This window comes from Strix uralensis, chromosome 16 (assembly GCF_047716275.1).
Source record: "Strix uralensis isolate ZFMK-TIS-50842 chromosome 16, bStrUra1, whole genome shotgun sequence".
NCBI lineage: Eukaryota > Metazoa > Chordata > Aves > Strigiformes > Strigidae > Strix > Strix uralensis.
The window spans coordinates 12,657,441-12,677,521 of record NC_133987.1 but is presented as its reverse complement, the minus strand read 5'-3'; the positions used below and the strand labels follow the sequence as shown (position 1 = coordinate 12,677,521).

General features: G+C 37.8%; 1 protein-coding gene across 5 annotated transcripts; it reads left to right on the top strand.

Annotated features, from left to right (window-relative positions):
* Positions 1 to 769: 769 nt before the first annotated feature.
* CCP110 (centriolar coiled-coil protein 110) lies at positions 770 to 19,981 on the top strand. 5 transcript variants are annotated; one of them, XM_074886032.1, is made up of 15 exons: positions 770 to 790; positions 1,983 to 2,139; positions 3,486 to 3,614; positions 5,039 to 6,683; positions 7,606 to 7,730; positions 7,876 to 8,059; positions 8,753 to 8,892; positions 9,266 to 9,382; positions 9,650 to 9,751; positions 10,031 to 10,147; positions 10,649 to 10,728; positions 11,328 to 11,390; positions 12,334 to 12,393; positions 12,959 to 13,041; positions 17,630 to 19,981. In XM_074886032.1, the coding sequence occupies exons 2-15, from the start codon at positions 1,993 to 1,995 to the stop codon at positions 17,680 to 17,682; spliced, it is 3,045 nt and encodes a 1,014-aa protein (XP_074742133.1). In that variant the 5' UTR covers positions 770 to 790; positions 1,983 to 1,992; the 3' UTR covers positions 17,683 to 19,981. The 5 variants fall into 5 exon arrangements, with proteins under 5 accessions (XP_074742133.1, XP_074742134.1, XP_074742135.1 ...); XM_074886034.1 differs by lacking the exon at positions 770 to 790 and adding an exon at positions 931 to 1,017; XM_074886036.1 differs by lacking the exon at positions 770 to 790 and adding an exon at positions 1,077 to 1,097.
* Positions 19,982 to 20,081: the final 100 nt, after the last annotated feature.

Below are 20,081 nucleotides of genomic sequence, written 5' to 3'. Positions count from 1 at the left end.
GCTGTTCTGAGCGTCTCAGATATTCTTTTCTGTATATGGTTTTGTGCTTCTGCCAGGTGTATCTGAAGAAAAATCAGATGTATATATGCAGAACATAACAAATAATGGAATGGCTAATTAAATGTCTTACATATTTAAAAACCTTTTGATAAACAACAGCATTTGTTAAGATTAAAGATGAAGATTTTAAGAAAGCCTCAATAATATTTAACATGTTGAAGAGGTAACAGATGAAGGAGTTGTTTTTTGAAACAAGAATTACAGCTTTAACATTTCTAAATGCTCACTGGGAACTAGGTGTTTCCATACATTTAAATTAATTTTCGCTGGACTGAGTGCTGGCAAACAAGCGTGTGTTTCCTGCCTGACCTGCCTCAGGGGTCAGTATTATCCGCTCCCCCGGCTGGCCGGACCAGCAGCTGGCTGCCGCCGGGCGGGAGGGATAGGATGTCCGCGGTGACACCGTGATGCTGTCCTCAGAGCGCGATTAACAAGGGCTCATGTTTATCTTTCTCATCGCAGCGTGTTCAATGAAACGGATACCTGCCGGCGGCACATCTGTGGTCCTGGCGATCCAAGGGCTGCACAGCCATATGCTGTTTACTGTGCGAAAGCAGAGCAGACTTGGCCCGTGCTCCCAGGGGAACCTGTCGTGGAGACCCGTGGGTGGGAGTCCCCGGGAAGCCGTTACCGATGGCGCCCGCTCCCCGCTCGCCCCCCTTCGCCTGGGAGCTCGCCCAGGAATGACAGACTTGTCCCGCGCGGCTCAGATACGTGAAGGGGTTTGCAGGTCGAGCTCACGTCCTTTCCTAGACCAAATCAAGAGGGTTTTTTCCTAAACTTTTGGCCCAGAGGACAGCGCCCCGCCCCGAGGTGGGGGGAGCGGCCGCAGGGCGCGCTGGGCCTTGTAGTGCTGCGGGAGCGGCGGGGCGGGGCGGTTGCCGGGGCAGCGCTGCGCGGGGCGCCCGGGCTACGAGGAGCGGGCCGGGGGCTCCGAGGACTCCGAGCCCCGCGCAGGTACCGAGCGGTTGGCCGGGAGCGCCAGGGCCTGGGCGGGTTGTGCGCCGGGCCGGGCCCCGCGGGGGGACAGCGCTGTGGTGGGCACGCAGCTGCCGGGCGGGGAGGGCCGCGGGGCCCAGGCCCGGCGCCACCGGTTTCCCGGAGACGGGTGTGGGGCTGGTGCGGGCAGGGCGGCCGAGGGAGAGGAGAGGGGAGGCGGGGAGAGGCGGGGCGGGCGCCCGGGCCCGGGAGCAGGGGTCCTGCCCGGCGGCCTGGGGGGAGCTCGGTGCGCCCGGAGTGGGCGGGAGGAAGGCAGGAACCAGCCGAAGGGGTGTGCGAGGGGAACAAAAGCGTTGGCAGGCCTTGGCAGGTGGTGCTTGACTCTCAATTTTGACTCCGGTAGGATGGGCAGGGTGAGATATGTAGGCTCTTTTAAGGAAACTAGGCTGTAAGGTATTTTTTTTTGGTGGAAGTATTGGCGTCTGTTCATAGAGGGATGTATCGAGGAGGAGGCTTATGGGAGTGAGACACAAACTCCTCTCAGGCCCCTGAATATAAAGGCTGGTCTAGCTTTAATGTCAGCTTAATTATTTTAGGTTTTTTTAAATTTGGCTGCAATTTTTTTTTTTTTTTTTTACAGTCGATAGGATCTATATGATAATCACGGAGGACCTTAAAGGTTTAGTCTTTGACGGAAATTGTAGCATGTGTAGTTTTGTAAATCTTCAATATCTCAATGCTTGCTTTCTTCTCAGTGTACCTGTGATCATCTTTTTTTGCTCATATAAGTAGATTTTATTTTTATATGGGAAAAGAAACCAGCTTTGCAGCTTTTGTTAATGATAGAAAAAAGAGAAACTTAGCTCAGTTTTCTAATGTATAATTTGTTTCCTGGAATACAGTGATACAGAATTAGTTGTGGTGGTGTTTTCCCTTCATGGTCTTGGAAATACGTGGAAGAGTAACATTATTATTCTTTACAGCTTTGTTAACATGAAGATGGAGGACTATGAAATATTCTGTAGGAAACATCTTTCCAGAATCCAAGAAGAGGCAATAAAAAGAGAAAGCTCTTTCACTGTTCAGCACAAAAATATCTCCCTCATTCAATTCCACGGAGTTCCTGTGCTTTCCCCTCTGGTAAGACTTTTTTTTTTTTCTTTCCTTTTCTTCCCTGGTGTGCTCTCTGTGCTATTGGCAGTAGCTTTGACGTCCACATGTGATGATTCTACTGAAGGTACAGCTCTGTGTGAGGCATCATCTGGGCTGCTGCTTAGTGTATTCTAGGCATTCCTAGCCTTAATTTTACAAAGTAAAGGGGTAAAATGTACTTTCTTCCACATAGACTACATTTAATTTAATTTCATGAAATCTGTTATCTTCACAAGGGGAGTAAAATTATTTGTAGTATTAATAGATTAATGTTATTGCTGGGAATAACTTCATGTAAAATCATATTGACATTCCGAATATTGAACATGCGAGTTTAAAAGTGTCAGAAAAAAAGTGCAAATAGGCAATACTGAGATAGTTAAAAAGCTTTTAAGTGAATTTTGCATGTGTTTGCAGCTTCCTCTAATGTATTTCACAGGCTCATCAGTTATGTTAAGTCATTCTATGTTTAATGCAAACAGAGCCAAGCAGAAGACTGTTGGTAGTTTATGCAATAATGCAGCTGACTTCCTTGTTTCAGTGATGGGAAGTATGAATGGAGAGACTCTCTAACAACGATGTCCCAAGAATCATGATACAGATATACATTGGAGACTAAATTGTATATTATAATATTTTTCATTTACAAATGGGTGGATATTTTAAGGTTTCATGGAAGAAATGCATAATTTGACTTGAGACTAATTTTGTAGAACTCTGTGAAACTCATTTTTGTAGATGTGGTTTTGTAGATCTAGTTTTCACTTTTATCCAAACTACATATTCTAAAGCAGTAACTCAGAAGATTTTCAGGTTCTGGTTGTTGAAAGGATCCAGAAGACTGCTTGCATACGTTTCTGCCTTGTTGTGAAATTCACCTCTGGTTCAAGAGGGCAAGTGCGAGCTAGTCCTTCGTAGAGCTTAACAGTTTGAGTATGGGTAGGAAGATTGGTCACAGAGGGCTGCCCAGGATGCCCAAACCTCCCATCTCCACAGAGGACTTGAAAGACCTGTCTTGTGGTCTGAGTCCTGTGTCATTTGAAGTTCGTACTGTAGCATGTAATGTTCATGCAAATATTTTATAAATGATCTTTTAAATTCATGTTCATTTGCGTGTGTGCCAAGAAGGCATTTTGTGCAAGATCTCTATTAAAAAAAGTATAACTGGTTAAAAAGAAGCTGGCATTTAAAGTGTGCACAAAGTCTCAACTTAGGTGATTGTTGTTCTTCTATTGTTTTGTTCTGTTGTTTTTCTTTCTAAGTTATTTCTGTAATTCTGTATTGAAATGTGCATTTAGTGATATAAGCCATGTTTCTTACACTCTGTTTTGCAGCTTAGCCTTGAAAAGAAAAAGGAAATTCAGCAATATAAACAGAAAGCACTGGACCTAGAGACCTGGAAACAGAACTCCCGGAAAAGAGCTTTGTTGAATTGTGTACAGGAGATTCTAGAAAATGTTCAGGTAGTGTTAGTCCGAAGCCTTCTTACAGCATTACAGAAAACTTCTGCTTATAGACATTTTGAGAAAGTGCTGAGGTTTAATTATTCACCAATATAAACATGAAATTAATAGCAGTTAACTCCCTAGAACCAGTGTTTGCTGGTATTTCATGCTACGTGACTTGATAATTGATTATTTAGTGATAATATCTGTGTTCGTTGTAATGCACGGGACTTGCTTTTCATGGCTTATTTTGGTATATGCAAGAGACAGACCACACCAGATGACTGACTGTTGCTTTTGTTACTGTGTTTGAAACAACTAGATTGTAAAAACAAATGAACAGGATGCCTGGTGTTAGAGCTTGCTTTATTTGCAAACTTATAGTTTAATCAGAAAATAATCTATATTCAACCTTACAATTACAGAATTAAAATCGCCTTCACAATAACTTGTAATTCTATTGTGTGCTTTAGAATTTTACTGCAATTATTTTGTTTTCTTTGCTGCTTCAATGAGGAATTTAGAGGAGGTTTAAATTGAAAAGAATATTAAATACAATCAAGGGGTATTATTTGTCTTTGAAACAGTTGTAATACAGTTTAAATTAACCTGTTGCTTAAACAAGTACAGTTAGTACTGAATTGTTGAGTTACTAAGGTGGCAAACAAAACCTACTAGTTTGCATTGTTTACTGGAGTGTACATGGCAACAGCTGTCTGGCTTGAAATTTGAAGAGTGGACCAGGAACATATATTCAATACAAAAATAAGTTAGCTTTTTTTTTTCCCCCCAAAGGTGTCGCCTTAATAACACATAGGATAACCTATAATTTTAGTGTGAAAATCCTTTTAAACAAATGCTGGCTGGAAGAAGCATTTAATTCTCACTTAAATAAAGTTGGTTTTCCAAGTACTGGACAAATGAAAACTTGTATTTAATTGTCTCTGGATTAGTAAAGAAATGAACAAATTATTTTATAGTTCCACTATTTTTATTAAGAGTTTTGTTGATTTGTTCTTAGTTGTGTAGAGATCAGTCTATATTTCATGCTGAAATTTTTCAATTACATTTCTTATTTAATATAAATGTTTTCATATTTTAAGAGGAATCTTGGAGGACAATCTGAAGCCGTAAAATTATTTGAATATATCCAGATTACCTTATGAAGAAAAGGGCTTCTTTGCATTCAGATACTTGGTATCAGTGAAAATGCTGAATGGACCATTACTCAAACTTACATTTTAATTTCAATAATCTCTTTCTCATTGCAAAGAGCTCTGTATTGCAAGTAATTTATAGGAAATTGGTAACAGTTGAACTGAAAATTTTTATTGGTTTTAAGGTACTAGCATTCTTTTTAATTAAGGTGAAGCTTGGAGGAATCTGAAAATCTGAGGAGATTTCGTTGAAAATACATGACTTTTTACAATTTTTATTTGCAGATCAGGAAAGGAGCTAGTGTCAGTGATGTGAATGCATGGGAGACTGAGAATACTTGTCCTGAATCCGATTCAAAAGCTTCAGCTGACTTCACAGCTCTGTCGGATGTCAATTTGGCATGTTCTCCTGAAAGGCATGGTCCCACGGAGCTTGAAAAGGCACCAGAACTTAATCCAGCAGATACTACTGGGCAGGTGACATCAAATGTGACTGAAGTAGTTAAAGCAGCAGAAGAAAATGTTCTTTCAAAGCAAAGCGAGAGTCCCTTCTCAAAAGACGTACCTTGTCCAAGGGCTGCGTCTCCTGACAACGTGCATCATAAGCTTGTGTCACATGCTTTGCAAAAGCAGGAGGGACTAGGAGTGCCACTGTCAGATGAGGAAGTCCAAGATCCATATGTAATGAGTCTTCAGAACCTGATGAAGAAATCTAGGGAATATATAGAGAAGGAGCAAACCAAACGTAGCTCAAAAAGTAATTCAAAGAGAAGTATGAGTGAAAGTCATTCAGATAAAGAAAATGATGGCGTTAAAACAACTGACTCTGTGAAAGAAAGAGTAAAGCTTACAGGCAGAAGTTGCACCTCTCTGCCACTTGATAAACCCAGTCTTAATAAATCAAATACCCTTCTCCAAGGTGCTTCTACTCATACAAATAACACAAGTATGTCAACTTTATCCAGTTTTTCTAAAGTGGATATACCTATGAGAGTTGGAACGCCCCCACTGGTGGATTCGGATTCGGATGAAGACTTTAAAAAGACTTCTATGTTTGATCGTGACAGTAGCATTGTCAGGAGCCTCACAGGCTCTTACGCCAAATTGCCAAGCCCAGAGCCGAGCATGAGCCCTAAAATGCACCGAAGGCGCCCAAGACCTTTGTCAATGGGCCACATTGTTATAAATAACCCTGTGAATGCTTATGAGTTAAGTCCTAAAGGCAAGGGTAGAGCGATGGATTTAATCATGCAAGATATTGCTGATAAAAATAATGTTTCTGAATCAGTGCCAAAGTTCATGGTGGACTTCACTATGGTTTGCCCTAGCAGAGTTCCTGGTGTCAACAGGAATTCTTCAGGCTCTTGTGATGGGTTGGGGGTTGGCAAACCGAATCGCCATTCCTTTGGGCACTTGGAAAGCAAAGGAACGTTGTCGGCTACAGTGGAAGGACAGGTAGTGATGGACAGCAGAGGGCCATATAAAGTAGAGACTAGTACTAATATTGTAGCTCCAAAATTGAATGAGCCATTTGCCATCAGTCAGTCTGCAGTAACACAGAAGCTCCTAGCTGTGAATGAAACAAAACCATCGAGTTTGCTAGAAAACACTAAATGTAATTCTCCAGTAGAACTCAATAAATCTTACGATGTAGAAAACCCATCCCCACTCCTAATGCAGACGAAGAATGTGCGACAGCAGATGGACACTCCAAGTGTTTCCCCAGCAAATGAGCAGCTTCTAGAAAATAGTTTTGAAAAGGTAAAACGTAGACTTGATTTAGACACTGACAACTGCCAAAAAGAAAACGGTCCCTGTGTTCTAACAGTTGGAATGGAAGAACAAGAGAAGCAGTGGTTGCAAGAACAGAAATATCCTGTGGGATCCATTTACATTACCAAGAATACAGCCCCTGATAGTATGGCAAAAGGTAAAAGATTTCCTGTAGTTGAAAACTTACTTCTCAGTTTATACATCTTTTAGAAAAAACCCCAATGATCGTTAATCATGGGTGTTTCTAAGTATGTACATATATCAAAAGACTAAAATTTTATTGACTGTAAATTATCTTTTTTTCAGTAACCTCATTCCTCTAATTTTTAATGACAAATTCTGAAATTCTACTTGCTACTTGAGCTGGTTTTAACTGCTACAGAATGGAGTAATTGCTGTCTTAGGAGTCTCTTGGAGTCAGAAGTCTTAGTTATTTGTAACAAATACTTGATTAAACAGTTTATGAGGAAACATCACCTAAACCATGTATCAGTTTTGTGCATTACGTATTTATCCTCAAAGGTATCATTTGACAGCATTTGAATATTGATTTCCAATAGAAATTGGAATTTGGTTTTACGAAGGAAATTATGTCTAATTCCATGAGGTCTCAATAAGACTACTAAAAGAAAAGATAGACTGTAAATTAAAAGAAAATACCTTTTAATGGGTTGCAAATCACTATATAGGTATTTTCTTTGAATTCCAGACTGTGTTACATCTGTATGTGCCTCTACCAAATCAAGCTGAAGTGGCATAAATAATTTTAATTCACTCAAGCAAGTGTAGATATACTATTCTTAGACCTAGATTTTTTGTGTCCTTCCTTATTTTAATATAGGCTCAGTTGGTGTTACTGCTGTTCCATTCACGTGCTTATCCCACAAATATGAACATGCAAATATTTTGAAGGACAGTAGTAACTGATGAGGTTCTTCGTGATACCTAATGGAAACCTGATGTCAAAGATATGTTGCACCTTTTTACTGATGATGCAAATTACTCCTGCCATGTATGTTTGTGGCAAAGATCATACAGAAATTATTTAATACTTGATTCTTTGTAATGTATCTTCTCAGAAGATATTTTAAAAACTAAAATGTTGGCCTTTGAAGAAATGAGGAAGAGACTTGAAGAACAGCATGCACAACAACTGTCGATTCTGATAGCTGAACAAGAGAGAGAACAGGAGAAATTGCAGAAGGTAAGGTAAAAAGAGAAAAAATTCTAAGCAAAGGGCATGTGTGTTGTATTGCAGTTTGTCAGGAAGCAGTTGGTTTTAAAATGTATATTCTGTTGCTTTGCAAAATTAGAAAAATAAGTCTCATAGTTGATTCTTTCTTTTGTAGGAGCTGGAAGAGCAGGAGAGAAAGTTGAAAGGAAAGAAGGTTGCTACAACGGAAATAGAAATTTCCAAAGTGAATATTAACAGTAGGATGGAGTTGGAGTGGAGGAAAAAAAGCGAAAGTGGCTTGCTGGAAAGTGTGCAGTCTCAGCTGGAGACGGTCCATAACACAAACTCTACCAGCATTGGTAAAACTGAGAGGGTAGAATATAGATTAAATGATGTGATATATTTTGCTCTACAGTATTCGACTGGACCAGCTGCCCCACTGTATTGATAAATGAAGTGTTCCTGTCCTAGGGTGCTTGCTGGTCAGGATATGCAGACAGCTGCTGCCTTCAGCTGTTGACAGCATATGTACAACAAAGTCTGTGTTGCATCTTCATCTAGCTGGCATTCAGCACAGTTTCAGCCACCCTTGTACTGTTCCATGTATTGCATTTGTTATGTAATTGTTATAGGGCATATTCAAGGAAAACAAGCTAAGAGTAAACTCATTTGATCAAGGATGAGGATGTGGGTTTGCATCGTGTCACAGAAGGTTCATCCTCATGCCAGGTAGCGGCACAGCAGTGAGCCAGGTGTTCTCCTTTGTGTAGGAGGATTAAAGGGGCTCTGCCAAGGGCTCTTGACTGCAAGGACCTACAGCTATAGCTGATGGAACACCTCTCACCTGTTCCAGAACATTATGAAATGTTTTGGTTTGACCTCTGTTTAGCAAATTTTGCTAGGAAATGAATCAGAAATATGCAGATTGCTTCTTGCCTATAAGTGACCTTGTAAACAAAGCTGCTGCCTCTGAGCTGAGTGTATATGCACACATAGTCATTACTTCAGGGACAAAAGTGTGTGGTGAACTTTACGTTCTGCTTTGCATGCAGGTTTTGCTCATACGACAACACCTAATACCTTTGCTTCAACAAGTGAAACTTCATTCTTTCTCTGGGGACCATCAGGTACTGGAGTTATAAAAACCTCAGTATCTAGGCCAAGTAACAGAATCAAAACTAGGTGGACTCAGGTAAGGAAAAAAAAGATTTATTTATAGCTTATAAAGCCCTCTAGTTTCTGTAAGACACTGGTAACTTTATAATAACTGTGCAGTAATAAATCTCACAGTAAAGTTTAGTATCCCTTCCTATACTGACTTTGATTACATGAGAGAACTATATGGGATATTTTTCTCATTGCGCATAGGTGCAAAATAATCATAACAACATATTGCTTCTGCTAAGTTAATATTATGGTGGATACTTCTGGCCTGGGCAACACCTTTATCAACAGCTTGTTTCTTACTTGAAAACTTATGTCACATGATTGATGTTATTTGAGAAATAATTCATAATTCTTGCTTTTTTAATCAAATGTTTAGAAAATGCTTCTTTTCTTTTAAGGTTTTCAGTCCAGAGATACAAATGAAGTTCGATAAGATCACTGCTGTGGCAAAGGGGTTTCTCACTCGTAGACTCCTGCAGACAGAAAAACTGAAACATCTTAAGCAAACTGTAAAAGTGAGATCAGCATTTTTATATTATGCAGCTTCTCCTCCTGTTTGTTTTTGTTCCTACCTTCAATTGACAGATGAAATCATGCATTTTCTGCTTTCAGAAGAGTTTGGGACTGTCTGTCATGTGAACATGTTTGAGTGTTGCGTTGCTTAGTGTCATAAGGTCCAAGTCAAACAAAGAATATATGTCCTATGTGTACAGTTTGTAATGATTGCTTTGTTGTGAAGGATTGTGCTTTGGTGCTTAATCTTATTTTCCTGTCTTCCCCAGGATACTATGGAATTCATAAAAAATTTTCAGTCTGAAGCCCCATTAAAAAGAGGAAGTGTTTCAGCACAAGATGCATCTCTTCATGAAAGAGTAATGGCTCAGGTGACACATTTCAAACCTTTTTTTTTTTTTGTCTTTCCTAGATATTCTGCTTTTGTAGTATAAATACCTAAAACCTTCATAGTGACTTTGTTTTAAAGTAAAAAGTTTAAACTATGGCTGTGAAGAGAGAATTCCATTTTTGTGTTGACACATTAAGAGAGATTTCAAAATTATCTTTTCAAGAGTTTTGTTTAGATTGAAAGTGAGAAGAGCTTGATGATCAAAACCATGGGAATGCTAATCTGACTATTTTATTAAAATTTTAATTATTCTTTCCAGCTGCGAGCTGCTCTGTATGACATCCATGACATCTTTTTTACAATGGAAGCATCAGAAAGAATGAATATTCTGCGTCATGATCGTGAAGTTCGTAAAGAGAAGATGCTCAGGCAAATGGTGTGTTACATTTAAGAGAATGTAAACTGTTTTGAGATTTTAAGTTCTGAATCATTTTGCTTTTAAGAGATTCTTTCTCACCCAGTAAAAAGTTTTTTAAATCTAAATTGTTTAATTATGCTTCTGTATGTAACTTTCTTCAAATAAAAAAAAAAAAGAGGGCAGTACAGTAGGAGATTATTATATTGAAACTTTTAATGTGTAGATGCATAAAAATTAGAGTGAAAAACATGGTGAAAGTAATAACAAAAAGTCCATAACAAGAATTTGTTATGGCACACAACCCTTTTAAATCTGGTAGTGTAAGGAAGAGCCTTTAATTTTAAAAAAAGAAAAAAACCTTGAATTTAGTCTCAATGTGAACTTAGTACTGAAAACACTGTTGGTTTTGTTGTTTGGGTTTTATTTAAATTTTATTTCCTTAAGTAAAGGCAGGTCAGACAGGGTTAAGCTCAATAAGAGCAGTAACTAGTGCTATTGTTGTTTCTTTTGCTTTTTTAGGATAAAGTAAAGAGCCCAAGAGAGAGAGCGACACTTTCAACAGCTACACAGAAATCTCTGGACAGGAAAAAGTATATGAAGTATGTGCAGTTCTCCCTTTGTGTGGTGATGGTGGGCGGGGTGCAAGAGGATGAGTAGGAGGCATTGGAAATAGCAAAAAGAAGTTTTTGGAGTAACAGCTTCTTTGCAAACTAACATCTCTCCTAGGAAAAATTGATAAAAAACTGTCTTCAGGTGTGTGGTGTCTTACTAATAGTAGTTCACTCTTACTTTTAAGAGATGTCTTGTTTGTATGAGAGAAAAATGTTTGTTCTGAAGTTGTGCATTTATGCTATATTCCAGCGATGAGCACTTAGTTTATGGTCGATTTTGTAAATTATAAAAAGTGCTCCCAGTTATTTTATCAGTCTTTCTAAAGTGCCTAGCAATAGAGATACTTGGTAGAGTATCTCTGGCAGTTTTTTGGGGGGATGGTGGTGGGCATTATCCTGCAACACTGTGGACTGAACAGTTGTGTTACACTTGCTTATGACTAAAAAGAGACAATCTGTAGTACTACTCTTGCAGTATTACACATAGATGTGTAGATCCTGTTGTAGGTTTTCTCTTACTGTTTCTGTTGAAGACATAGATGATGATTTCGTAATTTAAATATGTTTCAATACTTTTGTTTCTCTAGGGCTTCAGAAATGGGAATGCCAAGTAAAAAAATAATCATAAAACAGAAAACTCCTGAAAGCCGGTGAGTGAAGATTACTTGTATTAGGATGCTTTTAAGGAACTGTCTTATAATGATAGGTTCTTTGATCTGCATTGCTGGTTTGCCCTAAGTCAGCTCAATTCCTGCCACTGTTATGACAAACAGTAATGAAATCTGATTTAGCACTCTCCAAGAAAGGGGTTTATTAGCTCATTAGAAGTTAGAAAAGATTTATTTTCTTCAGAGTCAGTTCTGAAATTTTATCTTCAGAAATTATTTATTTATGGCCTTAAATCTGTATGCTCAGGTTCAAGGTTTTTCTCTGAGATACACTATTGGTATCTCAGGATTCAGTTTGATACTGCTTTTCTTAATACCCTTTACTTTGCAGTGTAATCATTGATATGCTTGTCTTTAGAAACCTGTCAGAAAAGGAGTGGCTTTCTGTTGTGAGGAAAAGTTCTTGCTTCTAGATTGTGTGATTGTTTAGATAACAGAAATTTCAGTGTTCAGTGCTTGCTGTTCAGGAAGACAGCAGTCCTACTCATAAGAGGCCTGTCTGCACCGTTTTCTAGTATAAAAAGTCTGATACCTGGCATCCCTTAAAAACAATTTTTATCCCATGCTTACCCAAAAGCTTTGAAGATATGCTGTCTACTAATGTAGTTCAATCTTCAATGACTAGTTTAAGCAATTCAATCCTTTTTTCCTGTATGTTCTTATCAATGACTAGGAACAGAAGGTGCTATTGAGGGAGTTTTATCTGAGTGCTTTTTTTTTTCTTTGTTTTAAATAGCGGAAGTAGTAATCCTGTTCTGGAATTTTAATTCCTGCTGCTTTTGCCTGTGTGTCATCTGCATTACAGAACCTGTTAGCCTTTCTGGAATTTGTTATGTGAAATGTGATGCATAATTCCATATTCCTTATGAGAATTTCTTTTTTTTAAAGTGGGAAAAAGCACTAATAGAAGTTTGTGTTTTAACAGCGTACTTCAACCTAATCAAGGACAGAATGCCCCAGTTCATAGACTGCTTTGCAGACAAGGGTAAGGGCACAGCTTGTTTATAGCCTAAAGATGAAAGAAAATGCAAAGTGCAAGAGCACAGTGATTTCTGAATAGTACTTACACATAATGGTGCAACTGTTGTTCAAAGTAAAAATAATTACTTTTCACAGTACTTTGAGAGTGTAATGAAACTTTGTTTTACCTTATACTGCAAGAAAATATTTAGTGTTCTCATCCTCTTGTGTACTGTCTCCATTTACACTGTGTTCCAACATTTCTATTTGTAACATTCATTCCATGAAGCTTTGCTTCCACTTAATGAAATATGTATATTTTTATATGTAGACTGTAATGCCACAGTGTCTGAACTGAATCAGTTTATTGAACAGAGTTTTAAAAATCTGTTCATGGGGAGATGTTCTCCTATTTAATGTATCTACGTAAGCCATAATAATGTCAATAGGAATTGTACTCAGGAGGAGGCTCTATGGGAAACTGTAAAATGTTTTCATGCCAAACACAGTTTGATAGTGTCTTTATATTTTTGGATACAGCCTTTCAACTTCATTGCAAGTGACTTATTAACTTTTTTATATTTAATTAGAACCCCTAAGACCTCAATGAAGGGGGTTGAGCAAAATAGAAAGAAGGCCTCAGAGAGCAGAGTGTCTAACAAGGCTGTTTCAGGTGTGTAGAAAATTGGTGCTTGGATCTTATAGTAAATAAGTTACTAGCATCTAGAAAAAGAAAATGAGCGATATATTGTTTTCCTTTTCTTGTGCACCTGCTTTGCTGTCTTAAATCTAACCTATCTCTTTAAACAAACATGTGCTGGTAACTTAACCATCCACTTTCAAATTCTATAAACATAGTATATAGAATGCACTGCACAGCTCATTTGCTTTCACTCACCGGATGCCCAGTCATAAAAAAGCTTGCCAGATATATTCACTGTAACTGTTGAGAAGCTAATAGTAGTCAAAATAGACTTGGGTTAGAATCTTAATGTCATTTGATTCTTAGTTCTGTACACACATGTAACTTGTCTTCAACACAAAGCCTATTGAAAGGACAGGAAGGACAGTTTCAGACTTATCAGTGGGTGTTCAGTTATCATACAGTCCTAAAATTATATATGTTACTGTAGCATTTTACAGAAAGCTTGAGTCTTAATGACCCAATATTAAAAGTGGAGTATTCCTGTACTTACATACAGAGATTACTGACTGGTTACCTTTTATTAAAAAGGTTTGATAGTAATGCCAAATCTCTCAGTTTTCAGCCTGTTCAGGCATGAAGGGAATAAAACACTAGAACATCTTACACAATTTCCATTTTTTAAATCAGATATTAAATTTAAGTGACAGACGTTAATTTATCAAAAGGTAAAATAATTTATAGGTTTTAAAACTGTTTAAGATCTTAATTGCACTTTGTTCTCAAAGGAGAGTTCCACAAGTCAAGTGTAAAAATTGGGAAATTTTAGGCTCAATAAGACAAATCTATAATGTAGTAGGATTTCAACTGTTTTCCATAGTGATCTGAATTATCTTTATGTATTAAGTATCAAACCTTTCCTATAAAGAAAACTCTCATTTATTACACCCCTGGAGCAATGCTGGCAGGGAGTGTCTGCGAGTTTTAGTGCAGAGTGTGCACTGTTTAAATGTGGTGTTTTCACAGAGAGTTTGGTCTTTTCATAGTACTTTGTGAAGCCAAGAGAAGTGGCCATAGAAGGACGTATAGTAAAGTTATGTGTACACATCTGTAACGTTTCAGATTGAAGAAAAAAAAAAAAAAGAGGGGAAAATAAAAAAGCAAACGATGAGATTACAACCAAAGTTTGTTCATTTATTGTTCTGTTGCTAATTCTCGTGGCAGAGCTGTCACCACTAAAGTGGAGCAAGGCAGTTGTTCAGTTGCACTCAGTGGCACTTCAGAAAAAGTAGTAAAGGTAGTAAATAATCTCTCTGAAATATAAAGAAGAAAATAAAGTAAGCAATATAATCATAGCAACCAGAGGTAGCCATTAAGGCAAGTTTCCATCTGCAAGTTTGCAAAAATGTGTCTGGTATTAGTAAATGAGAGTGCTGAAGAACAGGGACAACAAAACAATAAAGACCTCTGTGAGTTACGGTATTACAGAGGTTATAAGAGAGTAGTAGTGTAAGGGTCGTGTCAGTGTCAAGTTTATTACTGATTTGAGATTTGGATGCCATCCCCAATCTCATATAATTCATGCTCAGCTCATAATGATCCACAGTGTTTGTTACATTTGTGTTTGGCATCAGACGTGCAGTTAACGCATTCTTTCTCACTCTTCAGTGTTAGCAGTGTGTGCTGCTCTGCTAAGTCCCTGAATTTATCTTAGTCATAATTATCAAAGTGGTGGCCGTTAATACTTGGTGATGAAAAGAATCCTGTGGGATACATCTCTAAATTTCTCTTTGCCTTTCCTTATTGATATTTGTTGAATACCTGGAAAGCTATTTAATGCCTTCTGTAGTGGCCGCCTTGGAATTTAAAGCAGATGTGTCTAACCAGTTGTATACTGCCTAGTTTTGGTTGCACAACATAACCTCATTTAGTGTTTGGGCATCGCGTCTTCTCCCATGATGTAATACCAACACTTCCGTATGCTCCTTTATAAATAGGTTAGACTACTTGTACTAAATGAATAGAAATGTGTTCTGAGATTATTAGATGGGGAACACTTGGCATGAAAGAAATAATCTGCATAATTTTGTGATAATGAAAAAAGCCCAAGTTTAATACATTTAAATAAAACATGGTTTTCTTTATATATGGATAAAATATGGATAGTGAAAGGCTTGGCAGTATGTTGAATAGGGTTTTTTGTAATTTTTTTTTTAAACTATGGGCTTTTGAAGTAATAAAGTGTCTTTTTTAAGAGAGATCCTTGAAAGTCATCTGTTGTGAGGCAACAAGTTCTCTCTGGGAAAGACCATAGACAGAGAAACTACAATCTCAAGTCAATTTGAAAAGAAAATGTAAAAAGGTGAACAAATGCATATGCTTCTCTTATTTTAGTAAAAGTTGTGCATGTCAGAAAACAAAGACTTGTAGGCTTGGTCTAGCCAATAGAGATGTATTTATAGCTGCAACTATACCAGTCTGCTGTACTCCTAACCCATAATATTTTTATTTAATTTCTTGTCTTCATTCTTCCCTGACTCCCAATTAAATAGTGCTTATTAAAGGGTAAAGGGGAAGGAGGAGTAGTGGAATACAGCTATTATAAATACATTCAAATTAGACATGAGACAAATCCTCAGAAGAAAACAGTAACGTACTCATCCAACTTTTTTTCTTTTTTCCCATTCTTCTGATTGTTGTTTTAAGTTATATCTGCAAAGTGCTTTGTAGCTTTAATACAGCTCCAAGTGATTGTTGTCTTTTTGTGGCAAGAAGGCATTTTGTTTAGGAATCAACTGGAGATCCTAAATTTAGTTTTTGCTGTTTTGTACTCCTTCAATCCAAAATTCTACACTAAAGAGAAAAACACAAACTAATAAATCTGTAAGGAGTCCTATTTGTTGATTTTTTTTTTTTTTTTAATTATTTTAAAAAGGACCAAGATGCTTAGTCAATAGCCTGCAACCTGTGCCAGGCAGAGCATTTAATATGGTCTGATTGCGTTAGAAAGAAGGTGGTTGAGATCAGGCTGCTGCTACAACTAGACCTATTAATCTCCTTTGTTTCTGCCCAGTCTGAGTAAGTGTTGTGGAAAAGAAATCTGGGGCATGAGGCATACAGAGTATTTGGGTGGCAGCAGCACTTGGCCAAACGTGGTCTTTCCCGCGTGCCTGTGCAGGCTGAGCAGGGAGCAGGCTGCCCGCGTGAGACGGTGTGTGGAGTGTGCTGGCGTTCAGGCCAGCACTCAGGAAGGCGTCAGACGTGCTCTAAGTGAATAGGAGGTCAGGTGTATGTCATGGGAGAGAGGCCTCATGTAATTGCTTCCCTTGCTACGGGAAAAGGTTGGTTGATAATCATATTCAGAAGGACTGTAACTGTTTTTAAAAAAATCTGGCTTCTTCAGTTCCTTAGTCTAGATGGCTGGGTTTTTTTACACTTCCCTATATTGTCCTATTCTGTGAGATTTTTATATAACTTGGAGTGCATTTGAGGAGAGTTAAGAGGTAGTGTTAAATCACTAATAAGGCATCATGCTTGTCAGCCTGGTTGTCTGTCCTACGAGATCACAGGTGAGCTGAAGAGTACAGCACTGGAGTGTTGGGCCAGCGAGAATGCCTTTTTGTGTAGTGGGAAACAGTGTTCAGATGTGAGGGATCCTGCTGGGGTAAGGTCTCTGTGGGCATTTCCAAAGCTGCTTTGCACTGTGCTGAATGTAGCCCTTGGACACCTGTAAGTAACCACTGCAACTCTGACACGGAGTAACTGAAGAGCCTGAAAAGGACTGGCACTTTGTCACATTCATTTAATTGCCTGGTAATTATTTCTCTTCCATGGCTGTCTTCCATTTCCACTGCTCTGCACCATGTGGTAACTGTTTGCTCACATTGCTGGACACTCTTGATAACTGCCTGAACCTAATGAATGCTAAGTTGTGCTACTTTTTATCAGCCTGCAGTGCTAAAGTCTTATTACTGGAAGATACTTGTGCTACCTGTGGTAGAATATGGATTTCTAAATATATATATATGTATTATATTTGTTCCATGTGGAGAGATGTTTTTATTTGTTTATTATTGGTTTTGTAATTGAGCAGTTTTCCTTTTATAAGGGCTCTGCCTGATGACCTTATTCATACATGGTTGTGTATATCGACATACGGAAACCTACAACTGTCTCTTAGTTTATTAATGTGGCAGCTAGGGAAAAGGAAAGAATTATCTTAAATATTTGACTTGTATCTTTTTAATTGATTGTTTGAAAGTAGTACATGGGATAGTTAAACTTAGCAATCATTTAATCTCTGTCTTGGTGATGTGACAACTTATCTTTTAAAAATTTGGGAACTGTAGATGTTTTAAAGTAGCAGAAAAGAACACTAAATAGTTACTGAGTAAGGAAATACTATAAAATATTGTTACTTTCAAACCTATAGGTAGTTTTTGTAAGACATTTTGGGTGTAACATTATGTAAACTGTAATTTTAAAAGTAGCCAGTGAATATATAATACTGCTTGAAAAAAAATTTGTCCTAAACTTTTTTGGCTATTTTTTGTTGGATAATCCTGTTATAAAAAACAGTACTAGTTGTAAAATGGTAATGTTTTAACTTCATTTTTAGGAGCATCTGCAGGAAGAACCCAAAGAAAGAAGCCAAATGTTGTGACAATTTAAGAAGACAACACTCACTGGGATAAAATGGCTGTTTTTTAATTCTCAGCACTGGTTCAAATATTGCATCTCCTATATCTATATTTAGAAGTGATAAACATTTATCATTTCCAGACAATGACACATTAATACAAACATACTGAAGTAATAAAGGGCTGTGAAGCTCTAATACTTGTGTAAAAATTGCATGTTGAAAGTTGTTATATATTCATACTACTGTGTACACATAAGATTCATAATCTTGTTTGTTTAAAGACCACCATAGGACAACATTAAGTTACTTTGTAACTTTTTCACACTCTCTAATTCTTGTCTGACATATGCTTTTTCCATTACTGAAAAGTGCAATTTCTGTGTATGACTATGGGACGGTTGGGATGTGACAGACTGCCATCATAAATAAGTCATGTGTATACATTTTTAGGTTCATACCGTAAAGTTACAGCAGTTAAATAAGAAAAAAAATAATTAGTTCAAACAAAGCAGGTCTTACATCAGTGAACTTGTCAGCAGCCTTTTTGGATGTACTTTCTGTATGAATGAGATTACCTCAATTTAAAATTAATGGCCTAAATGTTTTGCATTTCTGCTGACTTGGACAGACATGCGTCCAGATTAACTGCTGGGCACACAAAGATTCTTTCAATGACTGTACCAAAATTGCTCATTTATACCTGTGGTGGGAGTCCTAGGATATTTTTTTCTTGCTCCTACTGCATTTTTTTTTAATGGAAACTACTTTTGGCCAAGATGAAGAGAAATGTATGTTCTACAAAAATTTCAGAAGGCAAGATTTTAATTGTTTTACCATTTCAGGCTTACAAATGCTTGCCCATAATAATAGTTCAGATATCTTATGTTTTGTTGATGACAGTCCAGTTTTTCTAAGCAGTTTCTCTTCTACCGTGACCTAATGGGCCCTTGTACCAAAATTATGAATTTGGGAGGGATGGGCAACAATCCCTACCAAATCCCAACAAACACACTCTTATCTTTATGAAAATCTAACATTAAAAGATCATGATCATATTTTGCCTTGGTCTTCATGCTGATGGATGTTATCCTTCAACTTGAGGGGAGCAGAAGTCTGTAACTTCTCACTTCTAATGAACATGATGTTAACATTTGAAGTCCCAACAGAGAAAAGCTTGGCTGACTTAAGTCTTTGCAGGGCTTACTGTTTTGGTCTATAACAGTAGTAGAAGAGAACTCACTACCAGAATGTGAAAAAGAAAGAAAGGAAAAATGTGAAATGTGTTGCTTTCCCGGTATTGATACAATGCAACACCCTGACTTTGGAGGCTTTGTAACGTGTTGACCTGGATATAAGAGAAAAAAGACTGACCGGAAATTTCATTGTGTTAAATAATCAGCATGAAAGAGGAACATTAATGGTGGGATGAGGAGAGTTCATGGGCACTGATGAGTGAATTGGCTTGCTTGGGGCACTGGTTGCGGATTTTATCTACCACCAAGTCTGTCCTCTTCAGCTAGTGACATTGTTCTGAACAAATGTTTTTATGCCATGCAGTAAGTTACCCAAATTGCAAATTGGAAAATGGCAAAAATGCTGCCTAAAGACTTTGAAGAATGACGCTGCTCAGTGGCTCTTTACAGTGGTGTTTATTTGAAAGCTTGCGGTGGGGCTCCTCTAATGGTGTAAATTTAAGTGTTTACACCAGTGGAGGACCTGCCTCTTTCATACAAATGCTACGGTTCTTTAAAATTTCAGATGTAATACAGAAAAAGCCTGAGGCAGGCTTCCCACTCACCCAGTTGGCATCAAAGCTGGTTTGGTTCCCAACTTTCCTGAGGAGTGGAAAGCATCTTGAGAGGGGAAAAATTTACCATAACGAGTAACCTGTGTCACAGGTGACAAAATGTGCTGTTGATATATCATTGTTAAAGATTGATGTTTTTAAAGGATGTTTTATGTGCTGCATTTATTAGCATAGGCACTATGTTGATGTAAAAGTAGGTTTAGTTTAACCGTTAGTAAAAATGCTTACCTTCTGTTTAGGTTTCACTTCTAAACCTTTTACGTTAAGCATGCTTCCACTATGTGTAATAAAACATTGTAGCACAAGCTTTTTTTAACTTTCACGAGGCCTTTGACAAGTGCCAGAATTTGATTTTGTACTTGATGTTTTGTATTTATACAGATTTAATTTTATCTTTTTATTTTGTGTGGAATTGTAATATCATAAAAGTGTTATTTATTTTTGTATTTTATTTCATGTTCACCAGTCTTGCTTTTTACTTAAAACATACTGCACGATAAACTTAAAATCTTTAAAATGAACTGCATTTCTTTTCTTTTTCCGAGTTGAAAAATCCCTTGATGTAAAATTAGGAAAAGGGAAACCCTATGGTGCAAGGCATTCCACCTCCCACCTCACGGC

What these genes read in the sequence shown, in the direction of transcription:
- CCP110 (XM_074886032.1), top strand. Translation starts at nt 1,993, where the DNA reads ATGAAGATGGAGGACTATGAAATATTCTGTAGGAAACATCTTTCCAGA. An exon ending in TTCCTGTGCTTTCCCCTCTG is followed by an intron (nt 2,140 to 3,485) that starts GTAAGACTTTTT and finishes TCTGTTTTGCAG; the next exon opens with CTTAGCCTTGAAAAGAAAAA. An exon ending in CACAAACTCTACCAGCATTG is followed by an intron (nt 8,060 to 8,752) that starts GTAAAACTGAGA and finishes CTTTGCATGCAG; the next exon opens with GTTTTGCTCATACGACAACA.